This window comes from Bufo bufo, chromosome 1 (assembly GCF_905171765.1).
Source record: "Bufo bufo chromosome 1, aBufBuf1.1, whole genome shotgun sequence".
In the NCBI taxonomy this organism is placed as follows: Eukaryota; Metazoa; Chordata; class Amphibia; order Anura; family Bufonidae; genus Bufo; species Bufo bufo.
The window spans coordinates 383,684,192-383,711,823 of NC_053389.1; the positions used below are offsets into that span (position 1 = coordinate 383,684,192).

Below are 27,632 nucleotides of genomic sequence, written 5' to 3' on the forward strand. Positions count from 1 at the left end.
CCATGGGTCAGCAGCATGGGAGACAAAGTACAAACCAAGAGAAGGACAAGACAAACACATACAAGAAGAGCTGACCCAGAACTAAGGGAAACTAAGCCAAATATACAGATTCCGTCAGTGCAGCAGAGAGGCCACACCCATGAAGCAGACAGAGAGGATTAACTCCTAATAGGCACACAGGGGAGTTAACCCATAAAGAACCACAAACAACACACAGGAACAGAACTGCAGCAAGAGCAAAGACAGAAAGTCACAGCCAGAGGTAACGGCTGTGACAGATACCATAAAAAAGTATTGCGATACTCGATACCATTCGATACCTCGCGAAAAAAATAAAACACCAAAAAGCCGCGTGCATTCCGCATTTTATGGAACGTCCGGCCCATAATAGAACAGTCCTATCCTATTTTTTGGGGGGACAAGGTGACTAAAAAATGGCGAATCGCTCAGTTTTAATATTTTTTTTTTTCTGTTACGATGTTCACCGCGTAGGAGATATTTTTTTATATTTTAACAGTTTGGACTTTTCGGACGCTTGCTATATCTAATATGTTTATTTATTTATTTATTGTTTATCTATTTTATATGTAAAATTGGCAAAGGGGGTGTTTTATACTTAACCCATTCGCGATGTGTAAACATGGCGTCCACTGCAAGTGCAAGCAGGCGCCATGTTTACACATCGCCAATGGGTTTCTACTGTTTCATACAGCAGAAACCTAAGGCTAATTAACGTGACCGGCAAAAAGGCCGATCACGGTATTTAAAGGCTTTAGATGCCGTGATCAAACGAGATCACGGCATCTAAATGCGCAAAAACCTTTCTACCGATGCTCCGTTCCACCAATGTTTTTAAACCATTTTAAACCATTAATTCAAATACAGAATCTTTCTTTGTTGAACAGTCCGGAAACATTGCCAATATAAACTTGCCTAATGCCATTATCTTGGAGCCTGCGTTGCTTGCTTAGGTCTCATGCACACACACATATTTTTCTTCAGTGTGCTATCCATTTTAAAACGGATAGCACACTGACCCATACAAGTCAAGAAGGTTATTCACACGTTTATTTTTTTACTTATGGCTGCCTGATCGGAGAATCTCACTGCAGATCATATTCTTTTCCATTTTTGCAGATGAGAATAGCCCCCTCTATTGATGGGAGTGAAAGAAACATAATGCATATTGAAGCTATCTATCTCTCAAGGATCTGTTTTTTGGGGTACTGAAACTCAGACATGACTTATTATGGAGTTTTAAAGGGAGCATCATGTTTTATATGTATGGAGATATTCTAATGCTTCTAAGCAAGAACACCACCTTACATATGCAGTGTGATGGAACCTGTCTTACTTTACTTACAGTACTTTCGAATTCAAGCGGAATCTCTGGAAGTAAACGGATCTCTATGGCAGCACTATTACAGCACCATACAAAGCAGTGCGCCTATATGGCAGCCACTGACTTCCCAGGGAGTCGCCCCTGTGAGAAAAGCACATTACACATGATTGTCATTGTTAAGACACACTTTTGTCGCATGACTTTTGCCATTGAAGTTGATAAAACAATTGGAAACGGAAACAAATAGAAAACATCTTTTACTGCCCATTAGGATTTGTTATTCTCCGTGTCCTGATCTGGTAAAAAGAGAAGTGTCATCGGTCCCTGCACCATATTTTTGATGTTTTAAGATTTTATTATATGATTTATTGTATTTACATTGTATTTTATTGAAAAATTATTTGTGACAGGTGACATTACTTCTAATTTAATTTTATCCAATAAACCATGTTTATATTCCATATATGAGTGCCAGTCCAATACAATTATCCATTTAGAATTTTCTTTGAGGGATGTCTTAATTTCTGGACTAGAGCACCTGCCTGAGGGGACAGAGGTGAACGGGCCCCTTTTTTTTATTTAAAAAGAGAAGTGTGCTGCTAGTTTCTTGTGAATGGAGCTACACATAGATTTTATGATAATCCAGTAAATAATTGGTGATTTTTTTTTTACAATGGGTATGTTGATTGCTATGTTACATTGTAACAGTTTCTTGTTTTTCACGTTATGATTTTTGATTATCATGACTCATTTTCTGTGCCCCAATGGAGGAAATTTATCAGAACTAAATGAAAGAAAATGTGGAGGATTTGCCTATAGCAACTAATCACATTTTTCTTCTTGCAGTAGTTTAATAAATGTCTCCATGCCTGTCTTACTTATACCTTTGCATGCACTAATCTCATAGTCAGCCAGGCTCTCTTCTAATAACATTTTCACTAAATTATAAGGCAACTGTAAATGTGGGTTGGGTTGGATGTTGCTCATTATGGCTGCATGATGCCTGGTTTGTTCCCTTGTCTTCTCCCAAAGGGTGTGATTACTGCTGATAATCAAGGCGTGAAGTATAACTTTTCACCGAGTGCATCTCTCAACAAAACCGCCCGGCCATTTGGTGCTGGGACACCACCCCCAGACAACTCTCGGGCAGCTCAGGTTACCAAGCCAGTGACATACAACCCCCCTCCACCATCCTATACCGACAGTTCGACACCCCAAGCCCAGCAGCAGAACGGGTACGTGAATGTCTTATGGTATATGGTAATGGTATATGAACAGTTAGTGTAACGCTGCACTTTAAAAGGGGTCTTTAAGAATTAAGAAAATGAAAATACTTAAATATTACTTTATTATAATTATATTCCAAAATACCTTACATTAGTTATAATGGCTTGTTTTGTCTGTGGAGCAATCATCAGGGGAAATAAAATGGCTGTCGTCCTATTAGTACATGCAAAACCTGTCTTAATCACACAGCAGGACAAGCTCTCCTACTTGTCAGGTATTATCATCCTGAATACAGCTGATAGGATCTTCAGCTGAATCTCTTTGAATATCAATTTTTATGAGGAGACATGAAGTACAGAGTGGACGGACAGGACAGACTGTGGCAATGTGCTGCTGTGTTAATGAAGACTGCACACATGTGCTGCTGCTCATTATCCACACCCCCACCATCCTCTCTGTACTTCATGTCTCCTCATGGACTCCATTCCTACAGAGATTTAGCTGTATTCAGGATCATAATCCCTGACAAGCAGAGCAGAGTGGAGGATGAGTGTTCTGAAGTAGCTTCTCCGTCATGTCCTCCCTCTATCAGAAACTGAATCTTTCAAAAACTGAACTTCTTGTGTTCTCTCCATCTTCTAACCTACCTAAACCTGATATCTCCCTCTCAATGTGTGGCCTAGACAGCACGCCCGCTGTCTCAGTGTTATGTTTGACACCGATATTTCCTTTACCCCTATATTCATCTCTTGCCTACTTATGTCGCCTTCACCTCAAAAACTATGGAAACAACAAAAACTCTCATTGTTGCTCTGATCTATTCCCGCCTTGATTACTGTAACTCACTATTAATTGGCCTCCCCCACACCAGACTTTCCAATCTATGCTTAATGCAGTAGCAAGGATCACCTGTCTGACTAACCACTATTCTATGGCTCTGCCCTGTGCCAGTCATTGCACTGGTTGTCCATACAATATAGAATCTAATTTAAACTGCTCATTCTCACCCACAAAGCTCTCCACAGTGCTTTACCCCTTTACATCTCTTCCCTTATCTTTGTCTACCACCCTACCCAAGCTGCACCATTTCTCTGGAATGCCCTACCCCAAGAAATTAGGTTAAATCACAATATACACAGTTTTAGGCGATCCCTAAAAACACATCTTTTTAGGGTGGCCTATCACAGCCCCTAATCTAAGGCCTCTCCATATATTGCCCATTTATCATCATTTTCCTGAACCTGATCCTCCACCAAACTGTCCACTGCACCCATGCACCCAGACGCACTACAGATATCGGCTGGTGACTGGCTCATGCAGCTTTATATCTACGCCCCTATTTTTCTAAGATGGCCGGACCATTGTACAAAACAAGCACTGTTACCTTTTGTGTCACCCCTATCTCCATGGATTGTAAGCTCTTGCGAGAAGGGCCCTCATTCCTCTCGTTCTAATTATTGACTTGTCTGTTGCTATTTCATTTATGACTGTTTCTACATAAACCCCTGAATTGTAAAGAGCTGTGAAATATGTTGGTGCAATATAAATAAAGATTATTATTATTAGGACAGGTTTTGTGTATACTAATAAGGCAGTGGCCCTTTTGTTTCCCCTGATGATTGCTCCCCAGACAAAACAATGCTTAATAACTAGTGAAAGGTATTTGTGAATATATTGATACTAAAGTAATATTTAAAGGGGTTGTTAGGGCTTTTTAATATTGATGACCTATCCTCAGGATAGGTCATCAATATCAGATCAGCTGGGGTCCGACACCAGATAACTCCACAGCTGGGGTCCGACACCAGGGACAGTCTTTATAAATATTTTCAATAATTATTTTTTTTTAATTCCCAGAGAACCCCTTTAATGGTTATCAGAGCAATCAGGGGTTAAGTAAATCCATTTCAAGAGTTAACATTACCGAATTTAATAGAGTAACGGGCAAATTCGTGAAATTATTTGCATATCTCTAATCAAAAAGAAGTGTGTCATGTGGCTCAGCTTACATGGAGATTCACACATGGCATATTTTCTTCCACAGTTTTGGCTGCACACGTTACAAATCTGTGACGGCAAAATAAGCCACATCTGAATCTGCCCCAATGGTTGAAAAGACTAACAAAGTAGTAGAAGGGTGTATGGGATAAGCATGCTACAGCAGTAATAAGTGGTCTGTACTAATGGAAGATTTCTCTTAAAATCCCAATATTTGAGAGAATACCGGTACATGGAAAAAAATAACATGGTACATGGTAGGAAAACTCTTAATTTCTACCAATATTCCATGTTTATAATCTTCAAATCTGCATAAAATGCTTACTAACTGTGAACACTTGTGAACTTCTTGTGAATTACATGTTGTTTTGGTCTACATTTATCTGTGATCGAGTATCATAGTTTAAAATAAACCTGAGAGGATACTTGTCTGACAGCACAGTGTACCTAAATAGCAGCATTTTTCCGATGGCAACAAGCAGAAAGGTAAATGGATTGTAAAAGTTAAAAAAAGCTAAAAAGAAACAAATGTGCTAAAGAAAACGAAAAAAAACAACTAACCTCTGATTCAGGGCAGATGTTCCACTGACCCCCCGTTGTTTACAGACTGACATTGATAACTTGCCGTTTGTGTGACTGCTGCAGTAGTGCTAATGCCACGGGCATCATCGTTTTATTTCTTTATTTTTAACTTTCTAACAAGCCCTTTAACTTTCTGCTGGCTGCCCTTGGAAAGAGATTGCAGAGTTTATAGACTTGATAGTACCAAAAAAGTAATGCTAGGTTGGCACTGTAAAAGGAACCCGTCAGCTAAAAAATTATGCTTGATCTGAAGACACCATTTAATAGATCTGGAGACACTGAGTTTAGGGATCTAATTTTTTAGTTATTTCCTTATTGTCAGCAAACGGTTTCATTAACCAACCTGTTAAATAGTATCTTCTGATGGGACACCATTTACCACCTGCTAGTTTCCCTCTATAGGTGTTATCCTGTTTTTTTTTTTAATTGATGGCCTATCCTTAGGATAAATCATAAATGTTAGATTGATAGATTCCAACTAAGTTTGAAGCTAATCAGCTGTTTAAGCATTCTTCTTCATTGTTTATTTTGCTCTGTACTGCCATACTGTTAGTAACGGCTGTGCTGATTCATGCAGCTTTGTCCTATTCACCTGAATAAGACAAAGCTGCAATACCTGATCACTTAAATAGGAGAAAGCTAACATATCTAGTAGAGCCGCTGCTAATAGTATGGCATTGTGAAGTACGTAGCAATGTAAACAATGAAAAGAATGCAGCACTCGCCCAAATGCCCCAGTCACTTCAGACAGCTGATTAGCAGGGTTGTCAAGAGTCAGAACCCCCGCTGATCTAATATTGATGGCTTATCATAAGCATAGGACATCTGTTTTAAAATCCTGCATAATCCCCTTTAAGTAATGTTTTCCCAACCAGTTGACCTCCCTTTTCAAAACTATCTTCGTTCATATCTGCAGTGGAGGTTCTGGTCGGAAGCTCCATTGCAGATTCTGGCGATAAAAAAAAAAAAAAAAAAAAAGTGCAAAGTGCTGTCAGAAGGCTCGAATCTATGACAGAAACCCAAGAGATCCCATTATTGTCAGTGAGATCTGTATATCACAACAGAAAAATTTCTCTGCAGATGTGAACCTAGCCTTACTAACAGCAACCAGTCAATTATAAGTGAACTCTAAAAAAATAAAAAAATTAATATAGCTGGCTCTCAGCAGTTCATTTGCGTCTTTTGTTAAATCAGTTTACATAGGTATGCAAAAGGCATCAACAGAACTGAATACAATTACTATAAATGTGTGTATACTATTATCCCTTTCTGGGCAATATTTGTTACATTTGCAGCGTTTATATAGTTTTTTTTTTATATCCATCGCTGTTTCTTATGTATTTTATACAATGTATGTCATGATATAATGCCTATAACTGAAAAATAAACTATATTTGATATATCTCATTAGCGGATAGCTGTATGTTATATCAGCCTTGTAGTGATATTATTCACACACTGCATTTTCTCAACTTACTTTTTGAGTCACAAATTTATATAATTTCTTCAAATTGTTGTGTGTGTGCAATAGTAAACCACAATATTGCTATGACCTGCAAACAAATTACTATAAAAATATATAAAAAAAAAATAAATAAGTTATAAATTATTTTATTTTATTTTTAATTATCTATATTTTTTTGTAAATTGTTTGCAGGTCATAGCAATATTGTGGTTTACTATTGCACACACACAACAATTTGAAGAAATTATATTAATTTGTGACTCAAAAAGTAAGTTGAGAAAACGCAGTGTGTGAATAGTATCACTACAAGGCTGATATAATATACAGCTATCCGCTAATGAGATATATCAAATATAGTTTATTTTTCAGTTATAGGCATTATATCATGACATACATTGTATAAAATACATAAACAGCGATGGATATAAAACGCACTATATAAACGCTGCAAATTTAACAAATATTGCCCAGAAAGGGATAATAGTATACACACATTTAGGCCTCCTGCACACGACCGTTGTGTGCACCCGTGGCCGTTGTGCCGTTTTCCGTTTTTTTTCGCGGACCCATTGACTTTCAATGGGTCCGTGGAAAAATCGGAAAATGCACCGTTTTGCAGCCGCATCCGTGATCCGTGTTTCCTGGCCGTGAAAAAAATATGACCTGTCCTATTTTTTTCACGGCCAACGGTTCACGGACCCATTCAAGTCAATGGGTCCGTGAAAGAACACGGATGCACACAAGATTGGCATCCGTGTCCGTGATCCGTGGCCGTAGGTTAGTTTTTATACAGACGGATCCGAAGATCCGTCTGTATAAAAGCTTTTTCAAAGCTGAGTTTTCACTTCGTGAAAACTCAGAACCGACAGTATATTCTAACACAGAAGCGTTCCCATGGTGATGGGGACGCTTCTAGTTAGAATACACTACAAACTGTGTACAAGACTGCCCCCTGCTGCCTGGCAGCACCCGATCTCTTACAGGGGGCCGTGATCAGCACAATTAACCCCTTCAGGTGCGGCACCTGAAGGGGTTAATTGTGCTGATCACGGCCCCCTGTAAGAGATCAGGGCTGCCAGGCAGCAGGGGGCAGACCCTCCCCCCCCTCCCCAGTTTGAATATCATTGGTGGCCAGTGAGGCCCCCCCCCTCTATTGTAATAATAGGTTGGTGGCCAGTGCGGCCCCCCCCCTCCCTCTATTGTAATAATTCGTTGGTGGCACAGTGTGCGCTCCCCCCTCCCTCCCTCTATTGTAATAATTCGTTGGTGGCACAGTGTGCGCCCCCCATCGGCCCCCCCTCCCTCTATAGCATTAACAACATTGGTGGCCAGTGTGCGGCCTCCCATCTCCCCCCCCCCCCCCATCATTGGTGGCAGCGGAGTTCCGATTGGAGTCCCAGTTTAATCGCTGGGGCTCCGATCGGTAACCATGGCAACCAGGACGCTACTACAGTCCTGGTTGCCATGGTTACTTAGCAATAGTACAATAGTAGAAGATTCATACTTACCGGCTGCTGCGATGTTCGTGTCCGGCCGAGAGCTCCACCTACTGGTAAGTGTCATTGCTAAATGAACTGTCACTTACCAGTAGGAGGAGCTCCCGGCCGGAAGCAGACATCGCAGCTCCCAGGTAAGTATGAATCTTTTACTATTGTACTATTGCTAGTAACCCGCTGCCACCAATGATCGGGGGGGGGAGGGGTAGATGGGAGGCCGCACACTGGCCACCAATGTTGTTAATGCTATAGAGGGAGGGGGGGCCAATGGGGGGCGCACACTGTGCCACCAACGATTACAATAGAGGGAGGAAGGGGGGGGGCGCACACTGTGCCACCAACGAATTATTACAATAGAGGGAGGAAGGGGGGGGGCGCACACTGTGCCACCAACGATTTATTACAATAGAGGGAGGAGGGGGGGGGGGGGCGGGGGGGCGCACACTGTGCCACCAAGGAATTATTATAATAGAGGGAGGAAGGGGGGGGAAGCCGCACTGGCCACCAATGATATTCAAACTGGGGAGGGGGGGGGGGGGGGCTGCCCCCTGCTGCCTGGCAGCCCTGATCTCTTACAGGGGGATATGATAGCACAATTAACCCCTTCAGGTGCGGCACCTGAAGGGTTAATTGTGCTGATCACAGCCCCCTGTAAGAGATCGGATGCTGCTAGGCAGCAGGGGGCAGTCATGTACACAGTTTGTAGTATATTCTAACTAGAAGCGTCCCCATCACCATGGGAACGCCTCTGTGTTAGAATATACTGTCGGAAATGAGGTTTCACGATCTAACTCATATCCGACAGTATATTCTAACATAGAGGCGTTCCCATGGTGATGGGGACGCTTCAAGTTAAAATATACCATCGGATTGGAGAAAACTCCGATCCGATGGTATAAAAGGGACTCCAGACTTTACATTGAAAGTCAATGGGGACGGATCAGTTTGAAATGGCACCATATTGTGTTAACGTCAAACGGATCCGTCCCCATTGACTTGCATTGTAATTCAGGACGGATCCGTTTGGCTCCGCACGGCCAGGCGGACACCAAAACGACTTTTTTTTCATGTCCGTGGATCCTCCAAAAATCAAGGAAGACCCACGGACGAAAAAACGGTCACGGATCACGGAAAAACGGGACCCGTTTTTGCGGACCGCAAAAAAATACGTTCGTGTGCAGGAGGCCTTATAGTAATTGTATTCACTTGTGTTGTCAGTGGGAGCAGGTATAAACTATGTACAAACAAAGCTATGTCCAAATTAATACAATGTAAATTTGTCTATGATAAAGTTGGTACTATTGATTACGATAAGTCACAGCTCTTAATATTAGCGGCATGATAAAAAGAAATGTCAAGAGCTTGCTAGTAATACAAAACGCACCATGTTAATAATGTGAACACAACAAACATGACTCGGTACAAGTTGATCCAGCCCAGTTTTTTTATTTGACCTGAAACGGTTTAAAAGAACCCACTACAAAGTCCCATTTTATATTCATTCTAATTCTATACCACTGAGGAAGGAACATTACGGTTCTGAAAAGCGTCTAGTGGCAGCCAGTAAGTGGACATTACGGACAGTGATTTATAGACTACGAAGACTAAGAACAAAACTTGGACTAACATCCAGCGTGCCGGTGAAACCCTGAGCGCACGAGCTTGAAGATATTGGGCTAGAGCACACGGAGCGGAGAGCTGCGGGAGTTCAGCTTAAAGATCGCAGCCGGCAACTGCACCTACAAGCTGTAATCACAACAAACCCAGCACAATCGTGAGTAGCATTGAGCAGTCTTAGGCCTCCTGCACACGACCTTAGGTGTCCCGTTGCTGTATGTCGGACCGCATTTGCAAATCCGCAATACACGGGCACTGTTCCATGTGCATTCCGCATCTCGGATGCGGACCCATTCACTTCAATGCGTCCACAAATCCGAAGATGTGGAATGATGCGGAACGGAAGCACGGAACGGAACCCTAGAGTGCTTCTGTGGGGTTTCGTCCCGTACTTCCGTTCCGCAAAAAGATAGAACATGTCCTATCTTATTGCGGAACGGCCGGATCGTGGACCCATTAACCACCTCAGGACCGCCGTACGCAGGATTGCATCCTGGCGGCAGCCCTGTTGTTCCTCCTGGACGCGCCGGCGCGTCCTCTCGCTAGAGGCGAGATTTCCTGTGAACGCGCGCACACAGGAGCGCGCGTTCACAGGAACCGGAGGTAAACGAGTACATCTACAGCCTGCCAGCGGCGATCATTCGCTGGCAGGCTGTAGATGCGATTTTTTTTAACCCCAAAAATCAAATTTCAATTATCAAAACAGCGTCTAATATACCTGCTACCTGGTCCTCTGGTGGTCCCTTTTGCTTGGATCGACCACCAGAGGACACAGGCAGCTCTGTAAAGTAGCACCAAACACCACTACACTACATCCCCCCCTGTCACTTATTAACCCCTTATTAACCCCTGATCACCCCATATAGACTCCCTGATCATCCCCCTGTCATTGATCACCCCCTGTAAGGCTCCATTCAGATGTCCGTATGTGTTTTGTGGATCCGTGGATCCGCAAAACACATACGGATGTCTGAATGGAGCCTTACAGGGGGGTGATCACCCCATATAGACTCCCTGATCACCCCCCTGTCATTGATCACCCCCCTGTAAGGCTCCATTCAGAGGTCCGTATGTGTTTTGCGGATCCGCAAAACACGGACACCGCAGATCCGCAAAACACAGACACCGGCAATGTGCTTTCCGCATTTTGCGGATCCGCACATTGCCAGAACTATATAGAAAATGCCTTTTCTTGTCTGCAATTGCGGACAAGAATAGGACATGTTCTATAGGCTCTACAAAAAACGCAGTATTCGCCCGATCAAGCCTGATCTTGTGCGCACACTTGCGTTCAGTCCACCCCACCGCAGTGACAGAAATATATATTTTTCTGATCACTGCAAAAACACTGTAAAATCGCTGCGGCGCTATAAAGATCACTTTTGAGGGGCATGGCGAGTTCATAGAAGATTTTTATTTTTTTTGTCACAAGTTAGCGGAAATTGATATATATATATTTTTTTCTTACAAAGTCTCATATTCCACTAACTTGTGACAAAAAATAAAATGTCACATGAACTCACCATACCCCTCACGGAATCCAAATGCGTAAAATTTTTTAGACATTTATATTCCAGACTTCTTCTCACGCTTTAGGGCCCCTAAAATGCCAGGGCAGTATAAATACCCCACATGTGACCCCATTTTGGAAAGAAGACACCCCAAGGTATTTCGTGAGGGGCATGGCGAGGACATGTAAAATTTTGTAAAAAAAAATAATTTTCCACTAACTTGTGCCAAAAAAAAAATATTCTAGGAACTCGCCATGCCCCTCACGGAATACCTTGGGGTGTCTTCTTTCCAAAATGGGGTCACTTGTGGAGTATTTATACTGCCCTGGCATTTTAGGGGACCTAAAGCGTGAGAAGTAGTTTGGAATCCAAATGCGTAAAAAATGCCCTGTGAAATCGTAAAGATTCTCATTGGAATTTGGGCCCCTTTGCGCACCTAGGCTGCAAAAAAGTGTCACATGTGGAATCGCCGTACTCAGGAGAAGTAGGGCAATGTGTTTGGGGTGTATTTTTACATATACCCATACTGTGTGTGAGAAATATCTCTGTAAATGACAACTTTTTAAATTTTTTAATACAAAGTTGTCAATTTACAGAGATATTTCTCTCACCCAGCATGGGTATATGTAAAAATACACCCCAAAACACATTGCCCTACTTCTCCTGAGTACGGCGATACCACATGTGTGACATTTTTTTGCAGCCTAGGTGCATAAAGGGGCCGAAAGTCCAACGAGTACCTTTAGGCTTTACAGGGTTGCTTACAATTTAGCCCCCCCCCCCAAAATGCCAGAACAGTAAACACACCCACAAATGACCCCATTTCGGAAAGTAGACACCCCAGCGTATTCGCTAAGGAGCATATTGAGTCCATGAAAGATTGAACTTTTTGTCACAAGTTAGCGGAAAGGGAGACTTTGTGAGAAAAAAAAAACAAAAAACAATTTCCGCTAACTATGAACTCGCCATGCCCCTCACGGAATACCTTGGGGTGTCTTCTTTCCAAAATAAAGTCACATGTGGGGTATTTATACTGCCCTGGCATTTTAGGGGCCCTAAAGCGTGAGAAGAAGTCTGGAATCGAAATGCCTAAAAATGCCCTCCTAAAAGGTACTCATTAGAATTTGGGCCCCTTTGCGCACCTAGGCTGCAAAAAAGTGTCACACATATGGTATCGCCGTACTCAGGAGAAGTAGTGCAATGTGTTTTGAGGTGTATTTTTACATATACCCATGCTGGATGAGAGAAGTATCTCTCTAAAATGACAACTTTGTATAAAAAAATGGGAAAAGTTGACTTTTACAGAGATATTTCTCTCACCCAGCATGGGTATATGTAAAAATACACCCCAAAACACATTGCCCTACTTCTCCTGAGTACGGCGATACCACATGTGTGACACTTTTTTGCAGCCTAGGTGCGCAAAGGGGCCCAAATTCCAAAGAGTATCTTTACGATTTCACAGGGCATTTTTTACGCATTTGGATTCCAGACTTCTTCTCACGCTTTAGGGCCCCTAAAATGCCAGGGCAGTATAAATACCCCACAAGTGACCCCATTTTGGAAAGAAGACACCCCAAGGTATTCCGTGATCGGTATGGTAAGTTCATGTAAAATTTTCTTTTTTGTCACAAGTTAGTGGAATACAAGACTTTGTAAGAAAAAAAAATAAATCATAATTTTCCGCTAACTTGTGCCCCAAATTTTTTTTTCTAGGAACTCTACATGCCCCTCATGGAATACATTGGAGTGTCTTCTTTCCAAAATGGGGTCACTTGTGGGGTATTTATACTGCCCTGGAATTTTAGGGAACCTAAAGCCTGAGAAGTAATTTGGAATCCAAATGCGTAAAAAATGCCCTGTTAAATCCTAAAGGTGCTCTTTAGAATTTGGGCCCCTTTGCGCACCTAGGCTGCAAAAAAGTGTCACACATGTGGTATCACCGTAATCAGGAGAAGTAGTGCAATGTGTTTTGGGGTGTCTTTTTACATATATCCATGCTGGGTGAGAGAAATATCTCTCTAAAATGACAACTTTGTATAAAAAAATGGGAAAAGTTGACTTTTACAGAGATATTTCTCTCACCCAGCATGGGTATATGTAAAAATACACCCCAAAACACATTGCCCTACTTCTCCTGAGTACGGCGATACCACATGTGTGACACTTTTTTGCAGCCTAGGTGCGCAAAGGGGCCCAAATTCCAAAGAGTATCTTTACGATTTCACAGGGCATTTTTTACGCATTTGGATTCCAGACTTCTTCTCACGCTTTAGGGCCCCTAAAATGCCAGGGCAGTATAAATACCCCACAAGTGACCCCATTTTGGAAAGAAGACACCCCAAGGTATTCCGTGATCGGTATGGTAAGTTCATGTAAAATTTTCTTTTTTGTCACAAGTTAGTGGAATACAAGACTTTGTAAGAAAAAAAAATAAATCATAATTTTCCGCTAACTTGTGCCCCAAATTTTTTTTTCTAGGAACTCTACATGCCCCTCATGGAATACATTGGAGTGTCTTCTTTCCAAAATGGGGTCACTTGTGGGGTATTTATACTGCCCTGGAATTTTAGGGAACCTAAAGCCTGAGAAGTAATTTGGAATCCAAATGCGTAAAAAATGCCCTGTTAAATCCTAAAGGTGCTCTTTAGAATTTGGGCCCCTTTGCGCACCTAGGCTGCAAAAAAGTGTCACACATGTGGTATCACCGTAATCAGGAGAAGTAGGGCAATGTGTTTTGGGGTGTCTTTTTACATATATCCATGCTGGGTGAGAGAAATATCTCTCTAAAATGACAACTTTGTATAAAAAAATGGGAAAAGTTGACTTTTAGAGAGATATTTCTCTCACCCAGCATGGGTATATGTAAAAATACACCCCAAAACACATTTCCCTACTTCTTCTGAGTACGGCGATACCACATGTGTGACACTTTTTTGCAGCCTAGGTGCCCAAAGGGGCCCAAATTCTAAAGAGCACCTTTAGGATTTCACAACGCATTTTTTAGGCATTTGGATTCCAGACTTCTTCTCACGCTTTAGGTCCCCTAAAATGCCAGGGCAGTATAAATACCCCACAAGTGACCCCATTTTGGAAAGAAGACACCCCAAGGTATTTTGTGATGGGCATAGTGAGTTCATGGAAGTTTTTATTTTTTGTCACAAATTAGTGGAATATGAGACTTTGTAAGAAAAAAAAAAATCATCATTTTCCGCTAACTTGTGACAAAAAATAAAAACTTCTATGAACTCACTATTTCCATCAGCGAATACCTTAGGGTGTCTACTTTCCGAAATGGGGTCATTTGTGGGGTGTTTTTACTGTCTGGGCATTGTAGAACCTCAGGAAACATGACAGGTGCTCAGAAAGTCAGAGCTGCTTCAAAATGCGGAAATTCACATTCACAGAACAATAAATTTAGAGAAAAATGTATATAGAAATATAGTTTTAATTGAAAAATTTTACAACTGAAAGTGAAAAATTTCATTTTTTTGCAAAAATTTTGGTCAATTTCGATTAATAACAAAAAAAGTTAAAATGTCAGCAGCAATGAAATACCACCAAATGAAAGCTCTATTAGTGAGAAGAAAAGGAGTTAAAATTCATTTGGGTGGTAAGTTGTATGACCGAGCAATAAACCGTGAAATTAGTGTAGTGCAGAATTGTAAAAAGTGGTCTGGTCATTAAGGGTGTTTAAGCTAGGGGAGCTGAGGTGGTTAAAGTGAATGGGTCCGCGATCCGCTGCGGTTGCCCCACGGATGGTGTTCATCCATTGTGGCCCGCATTTTGCGCACACGGTGTGCAGGAGGCCTTACACTGGTATAAATATAGTGTGTATACACTCCAGTGACTGCTGGTTTAATGCTGTTAAGTGCTGCACGCGGTATTAGAGATATACAATACGGACACTTTATAGTTGGGATGTGTATTGGACATAAATTGTATTGACACATGAAATGCTGATTATAGATGCAGCTACGTTGATCATATAGCTCCTGAGACATTCACTGCAATTGAAGCCCATATAATACCAAGCAACAAAAGATATAAATCTTCATTACTTACACAGAATTCATAGTTTGAAACCTGTCCAGTTAAATGTCCTAATTTTTTATAGCCGCTTTGTTTTATTCAATTTTTTTATGTGAGAGCTCCACATTAGGGACTTGGGTCATCTAACAATTATATAGTTTGTACATGTGTTTTAAATAGGGATGTCCCGATACCATTTTTTTAAGACTGAGTACGAGTACCGATACTTTTATTTAAGTACTCACCGATACCAATTACCGATACTAATTTTAACAATAAAATACACACACATGTATTTTCTGACCACTGACCAACCAAAAGGCCCAAAAACAGAACTATAACATTCCAAGGAGACATTACACTGTATGGGGGCAGCCACAAGGAGACGTTACACTGTATGGGGGCAGCCACAAGGAGACGTTATACTGTATGGGGGCAGCCACAAGGAGACATTATACTGTATGGGGGCAGCCACAAGGAGACGTTATACTGTATGGGGGCAGCCACAAGGAGACGTTACACTGTATGGGGGCAGCCACAAGGAGACGTTATACTGTATGGGGGCAGCCACAAAGAGACGTTATACTGTATGGGGGCAGCCACAAAGAGACGTTATACTGTATGGGGGCAGCCACAAGGAGACGTTATACTGTATGGGGGCAGCCACAAGGAGACGTTATACTGTATGGGGGCAGCCACAAGGAGACGTTACACTGTATGGGGCAGCCACAAGGAGACGTTATACTGTATGGGGCAGCTACAAGGAGACGTTACACTGTATGGGGGCAGCCACAAGGAGACGTTATACTGTATGGGGGCAGCCACAAAGAGACGTTATACTGTATGGGGGCAGCCACAAGGAGACGTTATACTGTATGGGGGCAGCCACAAGGAGACGTTATACTGTATGGGGGCAGCCACAAGGAGATGTTACACTGTATGGGGCAGCCACAAGGAGACGTTATACTGTATGGGGCAGCTACAAGGAGACGTTACACTGTATGGGGGCAGCCACAAGGAGACGTTATACTGTATGGGGGCAGCCACAAAGAGACGTTATACTGTATGGGGGCAGCCACAAGGAGACGTTACACTGTATGGGGGCAGCCACAAGGAGACGTTATACTGTATGGGGGCAGCCACAAGGAGACGTTATACTGTATGGGGGGCAGCCACAAGGAGACGTTATACTGTATGGGGGCAGCCACAAGGAGACGTTATACTGTATGGGGGCAGCCACAAGGAGACGTTATACTGTATGGGGGCAGCCACAAGGAGACGTTACACTGTATGGGGGCAGCCACAAGGAGACGTTATACTGTATGGGGGCAGCCACAAGGAGACGTTATACTGTATGGGGGCAGCCACAAGGAGACGTTATACTGTATGGGGGGCAGCCACAAGGAGACGTTATACTGTATGGGGGGCAGCCACAAGGAGACGTTATACTGTATGGGGGGCAGCCACAAGGAGACGTTATACTGTATGGGGGCAGCCACAAGGAGATAATATACTGTATGGGGGCAGCCACAAGGAGACGTTACACTGCATGGGGGCAGCCACAAGGAGACGTTATACTGTATGGGGGCAGCCACAAGGAGACGTTATACTGTATGGGGGCAGCCACAAGGAGACGTTACACTGTATGGGGGCAGCCACAAGGAGACGTTATACTGTATGGGGGCATCCACAAGGAGACGTTATACTGTATGGGGGGCAGCCACAAGGAGACGTTATACTGTATAGGGCAGCCACAAGGAGACGTTATACTGTATGGGGGCGGCCACAAGGAGACGTTATACTGTATGGGGGCAGCCACAAGGAGACGTTATACTGTATGGGGGCGGCCACAAGGAGACGTTATACTGTATGGGGGCGGCCACAAGGAGACGTTATACTGTATGGGGGCAGCCACAAGGAGACGTTATACTGTATGGGGGCGGCCACAAGGAGACGTTATACTGTATGGGGGGCAGCCACAAGGAGACGTTACACTGTATGGGGGCAGCCACAAGGAGACGTTATACTGTATGGGGGCGGCCACAAGGAGACGTTACACTGTATGGGGGCAGCCACAAGGAGACGTTATACTTAATGGGGGCAGCTACAAGGAGACGTTATACTGTATGGGGGCAGCCACAAGGAGATGTTATACTGTACTGTATGGGGGCAGCCACAAGGAGACGTTATACTGTATGGGGGCAGCCACAAGGAGACGTTATACTGTATGGGGGGCAGCCACAAGGAGACGTTACACTGTATGGGGGCAGCCACAAGGAGACGTTATACTGTATGGGGGCAGCCACAAGGAGACGTTATACTGTATGGGGGCGGCCACAAGGAGACGTTATACTGTATGGGGGGCAGCCACAAGGAGACGTTACACTGTATGGGGGCAGCCACAAGGAGACGTTATACTGTATGGGGGCGGCCACAAGGAGACGTTACACTGTATGGGGGCAGCCACAAGGAGACGTTATACTTAATGGGGGCAGCTACAAGGAGACGTTATACTGTATGGGGGCAGCCACAAGGAGATGTTATACTGTACTGTATGGGGGCAGCCACAAGGAGACGTTATACTGTATGGGGGCAGCCACAAGGAGACGCTACTGTAAGGAGTCAGGACAACAATTTTTGAAGCCCCCCCTCCTCAGTATAATAGTCTTGTGGCCATCATACAGTAATGTATATTTCTTCTTGCCCTAATGCCTGCTTTTAGAGATCAATGTGCAGCTTGCAGGCAGGAAGGGAAGGACCAGGGCCATAGAAGACAGACACTATCACCTTTAGAGGGACTCGCTCCTGGCAAACACAGCTCCGCTGCAGTGAATGCAGTGGAGCAGACTGTGATGTAATTATAGTTATTGCAGGGACTCAGAGAATCGTCTGAGAGTTTATTAGTTAAAACGAATCGAATGAGTCAGAGACTGTGTCACCCCAGTATTCCTGCTCTGCTACATGCACCCTGTACACACACAGCTCCACTACATGCTATGCTAATAATGCCCCCCCCCCCTTCCCCCCCGGACGGACTTACAGGGAGCCGCAGAGCAGGAAGCCTGGCAGGGACTCGATGACACGGTCTGTGACTCATTGGATTCTTTTAACTAATAAACTGTCAGACGATTCTCTGAGTCTCTGCACTACGCTCCCTGTGCTGTGAGTCAGTGCTGGTTGCCTCTGATTGGTTGGAGGGCGGGGAGGGGCGGGCCTAGCTTCCACTCTAGGCTCCAATTACACTGCCTGCTGCTGCCTGTGAAGCTGTTAGCTGTGGGAGATGCAGGGGCCGCGGACGGACGGACACATAGAAGCGGTGCACAGGTATCGGCAGTGGTATCGGGGGCATTTGCACGAGTACATGTACTCGTGCAAATGCCCGGTATCGGTCCCGATACCGATACTGGTATCGGTATCGGGACATCCCTAGTTTTAAATATGAGGTTTTAATAATTATATGAATATGTACTATTTAGGGATTAGAATAGGGCCATTTGTTATACATAAGGTGATGTATTAATGTATTAAATGCCTTTTGTATACATATGTGAACTGATTTAACAAAAGACGCAAATGAACTGCTGAGAGCCAGCCATTTTTCTATTAAAGTACATAGATAACTGAGGGGTGATCAGTGGGCCGGGCTCCAGACCAGTTGTTGAGCATCTTCAAAAAGATTAATATTTGCATTTGTATAAAAAATAAACCTGAAGTTTGGTTGACATAGGGAATAAGCCATGTTGTCCAATACAGTTGTGATATATCATGATTATGTGGATGCTGTTTATCTTACTTCAATTGATAATATATATATATTTTTTTAACCTTACATGAATGAATATACATTTTAAAGGGACACTGACAGGCCTTCTGAGCATAGTTAGCTCTTTATATGCCCCCCTAGGTCTTATAATAAGTTCCCAATTCATATAAGTATTATCCCTGTGCGCATTATAAAACGTTAAAAATAATCTTTATAATCACCTCTCCTTTCTGCCCAAGGGGTGTTCTTTGCGGCGCATTTGTGCCCAGCCGCGTCCCAACTGCCGGATCCTTAGACACGCCCATCTAATTAGTATTCACTTCGCTGGGCGGTATTTCTCAGTCCCCGACATTCGGAGATCATGCGCATGCGCCCGGCACCCTCGCTCGCCGGGATCACATTGCGCCAAGTGAATACTAATGAGATGGGCGTGTCTAAGGACCCGGCAGTTGGGACGCGGCTGGGCACAAATGCGCCACAAAGAACGCCCCTTGGGCAGAAAGGAGAGGTGATTATAAAGATTATTTTTAACGTTTTATAATGCGCACAGGGATAATACTTATATGAATTGGGAACTTATTATAAGACCTAGGGGGGCATATAAAGAGCTAATTATGCTCAGAAGGCCTGTCAGTGTCCCTTTAAGCCTGCTTGTATAAAATTACATTTACAATTAGACTGGGCTCACTTTAGGCAATGACCCTATTTGTTACCCTGAGGTCAAACTACTGCCAAAGTGCACCATTACCTTTATCAGGACCATCATGATCAGATTTCAAATAATCAATTGACATCAATTTTAAAGTTAAAAAAAAGGCAAAAAAAATAAATATGCAGAAAAAACTGAAAAAGAATCAAAAATGTGAACTTGTCGCTAAATTATAAAGTGTATGGCAACTTTTGTTACTTCTAAATCATGAGTGTAAGCACTTACCCTCCTGTGGATGACATCTACATTTATGTTGTGCAGCAAATGCTTATAGAACAGGTGTGTCCATGCAGTAGGCATAGTGCCCAGGAGGCAATAGACATAACATGGCTGAAAGCTTTAAAGTATTATTTAAGTTTTACTGTGTTGAATGGAATTTGAATATACAGTAACCTGCCAGCAATCAGTGATAATTCATAGGTTTAAATTTCTAAAGTTATCCTGTGTCACAAATGCTTTTATAATTGTTGAGGGCTTGTGGGAAGCAATTTAAACTCTTTCATGAGAGCCATGATTTTATATTATAAATCTGCTATTGTGTTTGTTTCTTTGCACTGGAATTGTTTCCAATTTATATTTTATTTATTCTGTGGACATACTGTATTTTTCAAGTGCAAAAAGGATAGAAATGAGAGTACATATGGATACAACAAAGCAACAGCAACTTGAAATAGCATGTCTGTGTAAGTTAATGTTTTATGAAAAATTCTCTTGTGTGAGTAGGACACATAATTGTCTAATTTTGGAGAGAGGGGGAATGATAAATATTTTATATGTCTAAATGAATGGACACTGCATACTATCCTTTATTCACACTAAGATTTCATGCCTGCAGATCTGTGTTATGGAGGTGTAAGTTATCTATGTGTGTATGTTGTCCCCATATGGCCACATACTTTCCTCTAGAAAATATTATGGGGATGAATACCTCTGTAATATGGATGTGATGAAACATGCTTTAGAGTCTGTAAGAGAAATCTTACATCATATGACACAGGTCTAGTATGGGTTAATTGCTTCGGGTGTTGACTTATGGATTTGTGCAACTTGGACTTGTAATGGAACAACATTGTTGGCTCCTTATGTTTCAAAACTTATTTATTGGTATAATAGCAAAGATAGAAGAAATATACATAGAATGTGTATGAATACATAATAAATGAACATAGGCCTCCAATATTATTGGATAGCGTCAAATAGAGTTTTAAGAGGCATGAAGTAAAAGAACATGACATATGTAGAACAGTAGGAACCTAGCGTACAGTATGAGTTACATGAATAAAGCAGTACAGAAAGAAAAGGGCTTCATTCTAGGGAGGTTAAAAAATGAAATATTTGAGTAATGCTAAAGAATTCAGAAGTTGGAGGTGAGAATATATGCTCTATATATGGTCTATGACATGAGTTTAGAATTAAGCAAGAAGTCACCAACACAGGGTAGCTTGGCATGTTTCCACTAAACAAAGTTGGTGACAGTCCAGGTGAGAAGAGGGGGTTTCTAAACATAGGAAACATTGGTGAGATTGGGCTTTGTAGTTTGTATTTGTAACATAAGATAGGGGATTTTCACTGAGGGGTCAACTATCCCTAAGGAAATATCAGGTGGCCAAATTAAAGGTAATGGGGACACTGTCCTAAATCGGATTCAAGTATAACTCTTTGCTAATTGAGACAACCTAGCTACTAAATACAGTAGTATTTGTATATGCACCCACTCTCTTATGTAAATGCATAATAGATCTAGATATTCAAGGTCTTTTATACGCCAACAGAAGATTGGGGAAGATTTCAGAATGAAGATTCACAGGATGAAATTGGAAGATTTCATTCTGTAAAGATTTGAGAGCCGAACCCGTGATTGGTGCAGTAAGGGAACGAAAATAATAAAGTATTTGTCGTAAGGTAACCATTTTGATAGTGTGTATTCTGCCTATACATAAAAGAGTAGGAAAGTTCTAGGTAAGCAATTCCTGGCAGAGTTTAGGAGTGAGGCAGATGTAATTACACTTAAAAGTAGTGGGTTTTCAGTAAATTAATCCCTAAATAAGGAAGATAATGATCTTGGGTTTTAAAACCGAAGTTGAGCGTGATCTGAAGAGGAGGTATTACAATATAAAATCTCTGATTTAACAGTATTGATCTGCGGGCCAAGAAATGACCAAGTATGGACAAACAGTCCAATAAATTAAGTAATGTCGTTAAGGTGTGTGTAAGGGGCATATCATCTGCGAAAAGACTTACTTTGTATTTGCGAGATCAGATCTTCCCCCCTGCTATGTTTGGATTAGTACGGATCATTATGGCCAGCGGTTAAATAGCCAAAGCGCCAGAGAAAGGGGGCAACCCTAACATGTGCCTCAACTAATATGGATAGGAACCGGAGAATCTGTGGGCAATTTTATATACGCAGTAGGAGTTGTATAAAGAGTTTGCATAGAACGTAAAAAGGATTCTTAAACACCCATAGTGGTCATAACCTGGTAAAGATAAGACCAGCAGAGGCTATCAAAAGCCTTTTGAATGTCTAAGGCCAATAGGATAATTTACTATTAGTCCACTGAATAATATTACATATCTTCCGCACATTATCCGCTGCTTGCCGACCCGGAATAAACTCCACTTGGTCAGAGTGTATTAAAGCGCGGGGGTAACGATTAAGGTGATAAGTTAGTATGGATGTAAAAAGTTTAAGGTCAACATTAAGACGTGTGATGGGATGGTAATTCGCAGGACTAGAGTGATCCTTATCAGGCTTAGGAATCACTGTAATTAAGACAGTAAGCATATCTGAAGGCAGTGTGCCCCCTTGGAGAATATAATTGCATACAGTGCCGAAAATCCATCTTGTCCTAGCAATTTACAGTTTTTAATGGACATTATCGCTGTGTCTATTTCCTCATCTGAAAAATCTTGGTTAAGAAATTCTTCATCGGACGATGATAAAGTCATAATAGGTTAAGTTGCGAGAAGAGACATTATGTCAGCGACTGGAGGGTCAATCGGTGGAGAGTATAGTTTCTGATAGAAAGCATAAGATTGTTGGTAAATTTTAGAAGGATTGGAGGTAACATGCCCCCTTGCATCTTTCATTTGATATACAGTATTAAGACGCTGCCGGACACACAATCTGTTAGTAAACATTTTATCCAGTTTATTGGCTAATTTGTAGAATCCATCTCAAGGTCTTCTCAGTGAGGTACAGTGAGCTGAAGCTTCATGTCTTTGATAGCTTTAATGAGATACTCCAATTACACGATTTGTTTTAGAGGGATCTATGAGAAGGGATTCATTCAGTCTCCAGGTAAAGGGGCATCTAGAATGAGACTCCAAGTTAAATTCCGTCAGGACCAAATCAGGGAACATGTCTGGCATACAGAATATGTGTAAGAAGTTGTGTCGAGGCTAATATCCAGTCTATCCTAGTATAATGTCGGTGCGCTGGGGAAAGGTAAGTATAACTCACACTACTTGTCGTATACAATTCTTCGACTTGGAAGACAATTTATCTACTACAGGAGATGACCTATGTAGTCAGGCATTGAATGACAGATTAAAATCAACGCACCAGATAAGTGTTGAGGAGTGATACTGTTCAAGTAGTTTCCCCAGGACATGAAAGAAAGAGACAGGATGATTGTTAGGGGCATAAGAGTTAACTAGGCATAAAGGGTTATTAAATAGGGAGCCTACCACAATAATATAGTGTAGATCAGGATCCATAATAGTCCAGAAAGTTAAGGAGTTTTTAATAACAATAGCAACACCTCTGATTTAGTGGGGAACGGTGCATGAGCCAACAAGGTATATTGATTATGGAAATACCTGGGAGATGAGGTTGGGGTAAAATGAGATTCCTGAATACAAAAAATATCAGGCTTAAGCCGATCATATTGGAAGAAAGCCTTACGCCTCTTTTGAGGTGAATTAAACCCCCTGACATTATGGGATATGATTCTAACAAGGCAGTGTATGAACCTTGAGACAGTGAGTCACATCCACAGCATATCAAAAGAGAAAAAGCCAAAAGGAAGAGGGCCAGGAGAGCCGTTCGAGAGTCATGTATCATCTTCATAAGAAAGGAGTCAGCAACTCGCAAGAACAGATATTCCATTATACCTCTACATGGTACACAATACTCACTGTATGCCAGAGAATGAACATTTGTACATCTCATACTGTCATATGGAGAGCAGAAGGATATGGAATACATGTCTACAACATTATATTAGTAACTACAGTGTAATATGTGGTTTCTCATTTGTGATGCAGCTGTTTAATCCCCTTTAAGCTGAAAATCTGATTTCTGTTTGGAAATCTGACAATTCTTAGCACTACCAATTCCATTAGAGTGTATTAGTTTTGAAAAGCCACCCCCTCTTGGGTAAGAGAATGATCCAATTTTATAGTCTTGGCACTTTATAGGTCTCTGTAGATTTGCTTTACCCAGTCTAGCTTCTTGTGAAGCAATCAAGTAGAGTAAGATAGGTATAGGTATACACTGTATATGTTTTATACTATAGGCACATACAAGTAATATATATTACAAGGAGAACTGCCAGGCCTAGCGCTCAGGGGCTCCAACATCCAGTTCTCCAGCACTTACCAGACAACTTAGCAGCATCATATGGGAATTGGAAATAATTAAAAGTGGAACTGTCACCTGAATGTGCTGCCCTAAGTACAGCATATAACAGCGACAGGTCCGTACTCCTATTAGCCCAAACGGCACAAAAATGTTCTTCTGTATCTTCTGTGTAGGAGCAATTAAAATTGAGTCCACTATAATAATAAGGGAGTGCACTACTGCACCCTTCAACAGTGCAAGCCGGTACACAGCAGCCTGTCAGCAGAGCTTACCTGGAGAAGAATCAGGGCTTGTGCACACACTTTTTTTTTCATGTCCTTTTTTGCATCCTGTATGCATAGCCGTTCACTTTAATGGGGTAAAAAAAAACGGAAATGACTCTGTGTGCATTCCATATCCGTATGTCCGCATGACCGTTCTGCAAAAAAATAGAACATGTCCTATTATTGTCCGCATTACAGACACGGTTTGGACTGTTCTATTAGGGGCCAGCACTTCCGTTCCGCAAAATGTAGACTGCACACGGCCAGTATACGTGTTTTGAGGATCCGCAATTTGCAGACAACCAAACGCCCAACGGTCGTGTACATGAGCCTTTAACCATATCTGCCAACTTCTACTTCTAAAGCAAGCATGACACATTTTATGGCCTGGGGAAATGTATGTAATTGAAATACTGGCCATGACACGGTTTGCAATGTGCATGGAAGGAACACATGGTTGTGAATTTTTTATATATTTTTTTAATTGGAGTTTCCTTTAAATTCAGAAATCTCGATTATTAGTGTAAATATTAACTAAAAATGGCATATGGTCATGACATAAATTTGATAAGGACGTAAACCATGATGATAGAATCCTGAGATACTGGATGCCATCAACATCAGTGTATAAATATGGAATTCTGGGCATTGTCCTGAATGTAGCATACAGGCTTTATCGATAACATTTTTAATATCACCCACAGAAGTGTGTGAAATGTTATTATACATAAAGGATGATCTGTAAGATGATTTATCAAGCTCTGCACTCAATAGTTCTGGCTTCACAAAGTTGCAGTAGAGGGCTTTTGCAACTTTTTTTTAGCTTACTTGTGCAAAAATTTTGGGATTTTTGTGAATTTACACCACTCATTTCAGTTTTGAAAAGTTGTCATTGTTAGATATATTAAAGATGTGTAGGCCACATTAAAGAAATTAAAATGTACAAGTTCACACCAGCTGGGTGGAGGTTGGGTGTGTTTGACATATTTAAAGATGCACCAAAAGTATTAATCAACTCAAGCAAAACTGAATTCAAAAAGTTTCCTTATGACAAATCCTCCTTATGTGTCTGAGAAAATAATCAGATTTTGTATGTGGATGACTACGGACAATGTGATCTTGCTTCCATCCAGCAGGGGGCACTATTGTATCATTGTAGTCATCTGTGTGTGGGAGTTTCACTTTGCTCAGAGATTGGATTGAGCTTTATGCAATTGGCTGCAAACATACCGCTGTTATTTTTCTTCCTGTACATGTGATGTAAAGTTGGTATATGGGTTTTTCATATATATTTCGCAGCAGCTGATAATGACAGTTTTTACTAGTTTTCCCTATTTTGTGCTTTGCTGTATAGAAACTTATGTTTAGTAATTTGATCACTGTGGCAATTTTTTAAAGAGATTGCTTCTCATGATAATGGTCTCTAATGCTACAGACTCTTTTAGGCCTCTTTCACAAAGGCGTGTGTGCCCCGTGGTCGTGCTGCGGCCCGCAAAATGCAGCCGCTGGGCAGCCGCAGCGGATCGCAAAAAGATAGGACATGTTCTATCTTTTTGCGGAATGCAGGTATGGGACAAAACCCCACGGAAGCACTTCGTAGTGCTTCCGTAGGGTTCCGTGCTTCCGTTCCACACCATTCCACATCTCCGGATTTGCCGACCCATTGAAGTGAATGGGTCCGCATCCGTGATGCGGAATGCCCACGGAACCGCACCCGTGTATTGCGGATCCGCAAATGCGGTCCACAATACAGCACCGGGGCGCACACCCCCGTGTGAAAGAGGCCTTAGAATGAAGATGTATGCTCAGTCTGACTGCTTATACATGTGTCAAGTTTATGGAATCATTCTGTCCCTTTAGAATTTAAGAGTGTCTCTCTTGGGGCATCTGTTAGTTGATGGGGTCTGTCCTGCTCTTAGACATCCTCTTTTCAAATGCTCTGTCATGAGCATAGCTAACTTGATTCAAAAGCTATAGGGCAACGTGAAAACACAGCATATGTTTTTTACTGCATGTCTCTGTATGGAATAGTGTAGCAGATGGAAAAAAACATATACCAAAGTATACCAACCTGACGTAGGTAAAAGAAGCTTTCCTGGTGTACATGGCAAACAGTTTGCTGTGTGAATTCAGTCTAAGGGTGCCTGTACACGGCGCGCTCTGGCCCTGGAATCAGAATGCGTCTTACTGCTAATTTCCGTATCACACCATGTACAGGCCCACTTCATTTGAATTCTCCGCAGTTATTCTCTGACAGAGAGGATTGTTCACACATGGAATAGGAAGCATGTAATGTGTCACAAACAGTTTCTTATTACCTGACTGGTATTCCCAGTAAAATCCACTAGAAGTGAAATTACCACCAGACTTTTAGCTTGAAATGACCACCTGATTTGTGTTCATCAAAAACAGTGTACTGCACATGTCTGCCACTAGGGGGCACTTATGGTTTTGTGTTTCCCCTGTAATTAGTTACTGTGTGTTTAACACCGCACACAGCAATAAGAGCAATTTGTTTTCTCATTGACCTGTTTGTTCCCTGATCTGCTATACTGCTAGGAAATTGTATACCTTGCCATATTGCTGGTCTTTTTTACTGTACGAACTGCAGTGTAATTGGAAGCAAGGTCTCCCCTCCTTTCTATGTTCTGATCAGTGTATTAGGGCTGGGGGGCTGCACTGGAACCTCTTGCCAGAGCCTTACTAGGGCTGGAGTAATTTGACCTGTGGCTATATTGGGGCTGTAAGACTGAAGGATCAGTGACAGAAGCTCTCCACATACTGGAGCTGGTCACATCCTTCCCGCCAGGCAGGTATTTGATGCCTTTCATAATACAGTTTTTACATATACTTTTGGTCTTCTATAGTTGTTTGTAGACCTTCATAAGAGCTGATTTTAGCATTTCTCCCTTCTAGGCAGATAATTAAATTGAAGAGGCACTAAATGTATTTGCAGTTTAAGATTATGTAAAGATGTTAGGCGATTATGTAAAGATGCTTCCCTAAGTGTGGGAAAATAACACTTTTTAGAAAAAATGTTGT

At 42.0% G+C, this 27,632-nt stretch overlaps 1 protein-coding gene across 3 annotated transcripts in view; it reads left to right on the top strand.

The window, feature by feature from the left end:
- PDLIM7 (PDZ and LIM domain 7) overlaps positions 1–27,632 on the top strand; it is a 173,420-nt gene that overhangs the window by 78,702 nt on the left and 67,086 nt on the right. For 2 of the 3 annotated variants that reach the window (XM_040405480.1, XM_040405472.1), the window contains exon 5: positions 2,375–2,577. The exons of the other annotated variant lie outside the window; for it this stretch is intronic. In XM_040405480.1, the coding sequence (XP_040261414.1) occupies positions 2,375–2,577 (203 nt within the window). The remainder of the gene's footprint in view (positions 1–2,374; positions 2,578–27,632) is intronic. 3 annotated transcript variants of the gene reach the window in all.